A 7,406-nucleotide genomic window follows, 5' to 3' on the forward strand; every position below is an offset into this window, starting at 1 on the left:
TCTCAGCTTCAGCCTACTGAGGTGTTCGTTGAGGAGACAGATTAGGCTGTTAGAAACCCCGTGACAATCCGAAGATTGTTTTTACTTAAATCAAGGAAAACCTGTGATTTTTCTCGGTCGTAAGTTCTGAGGAACTTTTTCGAGCGTCTTAGACCGTTGGAGGACACCCATTCCAAGTTACGGATGGAGTCTCCCAGATTCTTCAGTTCCGCTTTCAGTTGGTTCCCGTTTGGAAAACAGACCGTTTCTGGTCCAGTTGGAGTGTTCGCTCCTTTCCTAGTTAGATCATTTGCTTTTTCTTTGCCATCTATCATCCCTTGGTGAGCAGGCACCTAGAGCAGGAGGACTTTATTTTCTTTGCCTAATTTGTTGAGCTTCTCTAGGCATTCTTTGACCAACTTCGAATTGATGGTTACTGAGTTGATTGCGTTAAGTGCTGCTTGACTATCGGATAGGATGGCAATTTCCTACCGGCATGATGCTCACACCGATAACGAAAAAGCAGATGAAATGGCGAAACAAGGCCCAGGATCATAGGCTTAGAACTTTTTGGCGGCGCTGCAAAAGCAGCTTCAAGAATGATCAAAGCAGCTTCAAGAATGAACAAATTTCTAGAATTGTGGAGAAGTTCACCAGGGATAGACAGGCGAAAAAATTCGTAGTAGAACATTCGCCAAAATTTACGGCCGATATGCAAATACAGAAAGATTCTTAAAAATGTGGTGTGTCTATAAACAGGCAAGCTTAATCTAAATGCGCAGATTTTGTCAATTTGAAGAAGAACACGCTTTATGTCTATGTGTAGATCAGAAGAGATCAGAAGGTGATTAAAATAGGTCGTAGTGGAACAGAAGAAATAGATATTTTATATAATTAATATATTAATATTCCTCATGTCAAAAACCTCCCAAACACTAATTCTTATCCAAATATTGACGAAAAATCGAAATAAAAATAAAACTTCTACACCCTGTATCTCCGAAACTATAAGCATTTTAGGGCATACATTTATACGAACTTTTTTATTCATTTTTATCTGCAGAATATGTTGCCGAAGTTTCCGGAATACACTTCGGACCACCCTGTACACCTGAGCCTGGAGTACCAGGGCAAGATTGTTACAAAGATAACGAAAATAAATAATATAATAATAATCTAGATAGCAGATTAAATTTCGAGGGACAAAACCAAAAAAAAATAGTGGTTCTGAAAAATGTTTAAGCAAAAATATATATTTTTTAATGTTCGAAATAAAAAACTAAGCAATTTTTGACTTATTATAGAGATCTGTCAGTAAATACTTCGAAAATGTGTGCACTTATTTAGACTCACCCTGTTTAATTTATCTTATAAATATTGAGGATACTTGCCTTAGAGTGATCGTGATCTTTATCTTATATTCTTTATCCGGTAAAAGATCCAGGAGATCGAATTCTAAAGATGGAGTAGCGATGAGATCATTTGGAGGAGCAAAAACTTGCAGCTCCCAGCTGCTCACGTCGTCATTACTGAAAAAAATATTAATAGACTCACACAAAACTATCTTTAAAAGTAAAACTTACTCTTTGTGAGTGTAGCGCACTTCAACCCTTCCATGTAGGCCTACAATGACAGGAGGTACCATGAAGGCCAGTCTAATTGTGTGTGGATCCACTGCTTCCAAAGAATGGACAGTGATGTCGTCGTGGGGTTGGTTCAAACCGTAGTCATCTGGATAATGGTTGTTGAAGGTTTCTGTGTATAAATAATCAAAATTAAATGTTTATTTTCGAAAAAGAAAAACATCAACAATTATTGAGATGATTTTAAAAACATGTAAAAAATAATATCTAGATTTTTCAAAATAAGTTAGTCAGTACGTTCAGAAAGTTTAAGACAGATTACCATGGTAATCATGAGGTATTTAATCTAGTATTCATCTATAGTCTATCCAACGAGATGATCCATTATAGTGACAGTTTTATCTGTCATTTTAATTCAAAGGCAAATTGTATTTTCTCCCATTTTTGAATATGGTTTGTCGAAATATATCCTGATTCGCTGGACAGAATATACCTACTACTGATGTTGTCTTAACAAGTTTAAGTAATTGTTTTTGAAAAAGTAATTCATACCTGAGAGAAATATTAGGTTTTTTATCTTTATATCGAAGTGGGCCTTGATTTTGTGTTGGCCTATTTGCCTAACTATTTTTTATCACAATTTAATATTTTGTATTATTATTTATCTCCATAATTAAATACTTTTGAGTAGGTAAATTAACATTCTATATTAGATTTAGTAATTACAATTGAAATCTATACAATAACAAAGAACAAAACTAAAAAGTATTTTTTTAGTGACGAATATAGTTTTTTTTTCTAAAAAAAGTCATTGAAATCGTCAAGAGTTACAACGATTTATTAACGCGCGTCCAGTGTAAAAGTAAGTATAGAAAAAAAACTGACTACGCCACTGGATCGTGCATAAAAAAGTGTCTTAAGAACGTTTTTACAGAATTTTATTATTCCGCGAAATACCAAAGCTATGGGCAATTTTCCAAATGGTAAAAAATTCAAAAATACCCCATATCTCAGTTGGTAGTGAAAATATCAACAGGCGGTTTACGCCATTAAAGGTGTCTTAGAAATCGAGCCCATGACATCTATGTCGGTTTTGCTCTATATCTAGTCAGGAAATTAACAAACCAGTTAAAACACAGACCAATTTCGACCACCCTGTACGGTTGTATGTATCAAAATTATTAATTCACCAATCCAAGTATAGTTTACTAGTTTACCTTGAGGTCTAACTTTAGTAGTCTTGTTCGTATGTTTACTGCCACTGGTGTCCAAATCTGGTCCCGAATGAGGATGAGAATGTGTATACGAGGGAGGCAAAGAATTTTGTCTGTAAGGATTGATGTTTTTATGAAGTTCCTCCAATATTTCTTCAAGAGATATGTCAGTAGGAACGGCATGAGGGTGATTATGACTTATCGGAGTTGTTTGCAAAGGACTTATAACATCGTTCACATTTATAAATGGATTTTTTGGATGGTCCTGAGGTAAAGAATGAATCTCCACGACAGAACCGTGAGGAAGATTGGATATTTCTGGATGCTCTTGAAGAAAGTGTAACAAATCTGGATCATTTACCTCCATCTGGCGAGGAGGGACAGGAAGATTATTTTGGTTTGGTATAATTGGACCAATAGGTTGATGTGGACGAACAGGGACTTGGTTTTTGTTGACTGGTGGAAATTTGGGTTTCTCACGGAATTTGTAGAATGGATTTTCGTGTTGATCTATCACGTTAACCGAGGAATTTTCCTGGTTAGCATATACACTGAGAGGACCAAGAATTTTATTTGGAGTTTTGTCAGCAAATATGTTTTTGTTCGGCTTTGGTATATTATTATTTGTTCTTGTTTGGTTCTGTCGGGTTTTGTCAGTATCAGGTCGTCCAGTTGTGGCTAAAAGAAAATACATTTATATATTTTTTATTTAGATATACCGTGTGATTTAATAACATTGTCTCAGTAGTCCCAAAAATATCATTTTGGATTAAGCTGAGTAGTATTACTCACAGAAATTTCTCAAAATGAAATACATAATATTTGAACACCTACTATGACGTAGTTTTTATTCGATCACACGGTATATGTTTTTTTGTGTAATAAAAAAGTAAAAATTTGAATCCCAATGAACTAGTTACCATACGCATATGATCGAAAAAAAAATCGTCGTCAGAGTTGGCTTGGAAATGAAGCCTCATTTTATATCACGACAAACCAGCTTGACGCCGTTTTTTTTTTTCAAATATATAGTGTATAAAATATAAGTAGGTATCTATTACCTTGATTTTTGGGATCGGGACATACCCAATACATGCAGCAATCGTCATCAGGGATGTGTTGAAGGGATGCCTCCCTTGATGAACAAGCTAAGTTAGGTGGTGGCAAGGCTGTGACAGGAGGACATGTTGGTTGACATTCCACATTACCCATTTCGCAGTAACATCTAGTAAAATAAATAATGATTTAATCTAATATGGGAGATAATAGATTATCACATATGCAGCATAAGTAAAATATTAACGAAATAAATAAATAAATAAAATAAAATGTTGTCTAATAATAATGAATAATATAATAAAACAATTTATCACTCAAAATACAGACCAGAAGAAATAAAACAGACTTTAATAAATAAGGCAAGAAAATAAAATAAAACTAACAATTGTATAACGACAGACTAGAAAATAATAAAATATATTATTATAATTTTAATAAATAAATTATGTCGAATGATAATAAACAAAAAAAATAATAAAATAAATTCTCAAACAAAAAAATACTCAAAAAATAAAACTAACATAACGATAAAACAGAAATACGAGTATGCTAAGAAACTGATTATCTAAAAAAAGAAATGTTGTCTTATAAACTAAAAAAACTAAAAGAAATTCATAAAGAAATACTGGCCAGAAGAAATAGAATTCGCGTTAATAAATAAGACAAGAAAATAAAATAAAACTAACGTAATGAAAAATCAAAAGTATAATAAGAGATAGAGATATTTTTATAATTATTAATACATAAGATTAGAAAAAAATATTTTTCTAAGAAAATGAATAAAAAATAAAATAATTTCTCACTCAAAAAAGCGAAAAGAAATAAAATAGGTTTTAATATATAAAACAAGAAAGTAAAATTAAACTGACGTAATAAAAAACCCGAAAAATAATAGAATATTTTTAAAATTAATAAAATAGGGGAACAGAAAAATAATAAGAGATTTTATTATAATTAATAAATAAGATTAGAAAAAGTGATTAGGAAATTGATAATGAACAAAAAATATTTTCACTAAAATAAATGGTCAAAAGAAATGAAATAGGCTTTAATAAATAAGACAAGAAAATAAAATTAAACTAACGTAGAACAAAACTGACAATATAACGAAAGAGCAGAAAATAATAACAGATAGACATTTTTATAATGAATAAATAAGATTAAAGAAAATGAAATTATGTCTATTGACAAAGAACAAAAAATAAATAAAATAAATTCTCACTCAAAAGAAATAACATAGGTTTTAATAAAAAAGAAAATAAAATACAATAAAACTATCGTATAAAAAAACAGAAAAGTAACAGGATATTATTTTATAAAATAGAGAATTGGGAACCAGAAAAATAATAAAAAATAGATATTTTTATAATCAAATTAAAAAATAAAATTATGTCTAATTACTGATAATGAACAATAAAAATTCACTCAAAAAAAGACCAAAAGAAATGAAATAGGCTTTAGAAGAAAATAAAATTAAACTAACGTAACAAAAAACAAGAAAATTAATTTTAAAATTAATAAAATAGGGGAAGATCGCTTCACCCGAACCAGGCAGCGAGAAAGTAAGCTGCCAGTCCAATGGGACGACCTGTTCCCCTTCAAAAATTCGGGCTAGGTTAGCTAGCATGTAAGCCAAGCATTACCAGGGCTCTTATATTTTCCTTACTCATAAGTTTAAGGCACGAATTCCGAATTCTTCAAATTTATCATAACTTTAAGCATTTCGGTATAAATATTGATAGTTGTAGATCATACTGACATCTCTCGGTATAGTTGGATAAGTAGATGACGTTTGGCGGGAAAGAAAAATGTAATACACCGTTTGTCGCGACATCTCTTGAAAGGTTCAGTAGTTAAAAAAGAATATGCTGCCCTCTGTTATCGCTAGTCGAAAGTAGGTTAGTTTAAACGCCTGTAGTTGTAGGAAGATGTATTCTGAAATTGGGCGGGGCTTAAAAATACATCAAAGAGTACCAGGGCGCTTCAAAAATTAATTTTACTTTTTGTGATTGAAAATTATAGTAAATTATGAAATACGTATTTTTAATAAAAAAATAAGAAAATTTATTATTTTATTAAAACATTAATTAGCTAGAGTAAAGATAATAAGAAATATACAGGGCAATAAGATATTAGAAAAATTAAAAGAATACAAAAAATAACTATGTACCTACCGTTTTTCACATCCTGTGACATTTAGAGGCAATTGTTCCCAGTTCTTGTATAATTTGTCTTCGTGTAAGCAGGATCCGTTGTTTTTACACCTGATTTGCTCTGGACAGCAATTTGGAGCAGATGGTTGGAAATTTGGTGGTACTGTCTCCCATTCAATACATCCAGGATCTACAAATATTTTAATATTTAATAAAACACTGTTGCTAAACTAAAAAAGACTAGTTATGGTTTAAGTTACGACGGTCTATACAGGGTAAGTCTTAAATAAGTGCAAATATTTTTTGGGGTAGCATAATTCTACCTCAGGAACACGTCTATAAGATCGCAAATAAAAATTGAAATTCTGGAATTTTTTGAAAAATGTTTAAAATTTTTTTTTAATTTTTAGTTAAAAAAAAATTAAAAAAACATAGGTAGTAGATTAAATTTACAAGAAAGAAAATCCAGAAAAGATCCAGTGGTTCTCAAAATTTAAGCCATCATTTTGTTTTAATTTTCAAAGTAAAGTAACTTTATTATATAATATAAGTTAGTTTGGACATATGTTAAAAACGGTAAAGAGAAAATATGTTTCTTTTATCGAGATATACTAGCCCTAAGAAAATATTTGCACTTACCTACGACTCACCCTGTATAATTTAGCCATGGCAACAAAAAAATTGAAAATTTATCATAAAACCCTTCATTCTCCTTAGTAAAATATGCAAATTTTGTCAATAATAATTATATTGTTAGTACGGTCTTTTTAATTTAATAAAAAATGCTAATTTCTTGAGGAATTTGTCATATTCTAATAAAGATTTTATTGCTGCTGTCTTTTGTTTTGTCTTTTTATTACTAAGTAAATCATTAAAACACGTATTACATCCATTAAAATGTAAAAGCTTTTAAGATAATGCATATAAAGATGCAAATTAACTTGATGCAATTACTATAGATATTCAATGGTTTTCTGAATATATAGCACCAATCTTTTGATAAAATCTAATTATATGACCTATTTTAATGCATTAATAAAAATATTTTTATTATTTTGTGTCTATTTTAATTAAAATAAGTATCAGAATAAAGCTTTAAGATTGATTCTCACTATACCTTCCGTTTCCATTCCATATCCATTCCATATCCGTTCCGTATTTTTTATTGTATTGATGCTATACGTAGCTTCCGTTCCGTATCAGTTCCATACTCTTTATTGTACAGGATGGGTCAAATTCGACGCTTTTAAATGGAAACACCCTTTTCTATAGGAGATAGACCAAAACTAATATCGGTGTCTGGAGCTCAATTTTTGTCAAAAACATGATGGTGAAAACCGCATATCGATATCTGCTATCGTTTCGGAGTTACGGGATGTTATTCAAAAATATGCATTTTTAATAAATCGCTGTAACTT

The 7,406-nt window shown here is 30.8% G+C and overlaps 1 protein-coding gene and 1 non-coding gene across 2 annotated transcripts; both read right to left on the reverse strand.

Annotated features, from left to right (window-relative positions):
* Nucleotides 1-1,327: 1,327 nt before the first annotated feature.
* LOC115877421 (putative epidermal cell surface receptor) lies at nt 1,328-6,178 on the reverse strand (the record flags this gene model as incomplete). Its single annotated transcript, XM_030893574.1, is given in 5 exon segments — nt 1,328-1,508; nt 1,563-1,734; nt 2,780-3,454; nt 3,838-4,001; nt 6,010-6,178. Coding segments are annotated over 5 exon segments (1,346 nt in total), but the record flags the coding sequence as incomplete, so codon positions are not given.
* LOC115877422 lies at nt 5,361-5,518 on the reverse strand. Its single transcript, XR_004049350.1, has one exon. It is a non-coding gene; the product is annotated as a U12 minor spliceosomal RNA (small nuclear RNA).
* Nucleotides 6,179-7,406: the final 1,228 nt, after the last annotated feature.

This window comes from Sitophilus oryzae, unplaced genomic scaffold, assembly GCF_002938485.1.
Source record: "Sitophilus oryzae breed Bouriz unplaced genomic scaffold, Soryzae_2.0 scaffold_1472_pilon_pilon, whole genome shotgun sequence".
Classification (NCBI taxonomy): Eukaryota; Metazoa; Arthropoda; class Insecta; order Coleoptera; family Curculionidae; genus Sitophilus; species Sitophilus oryzae.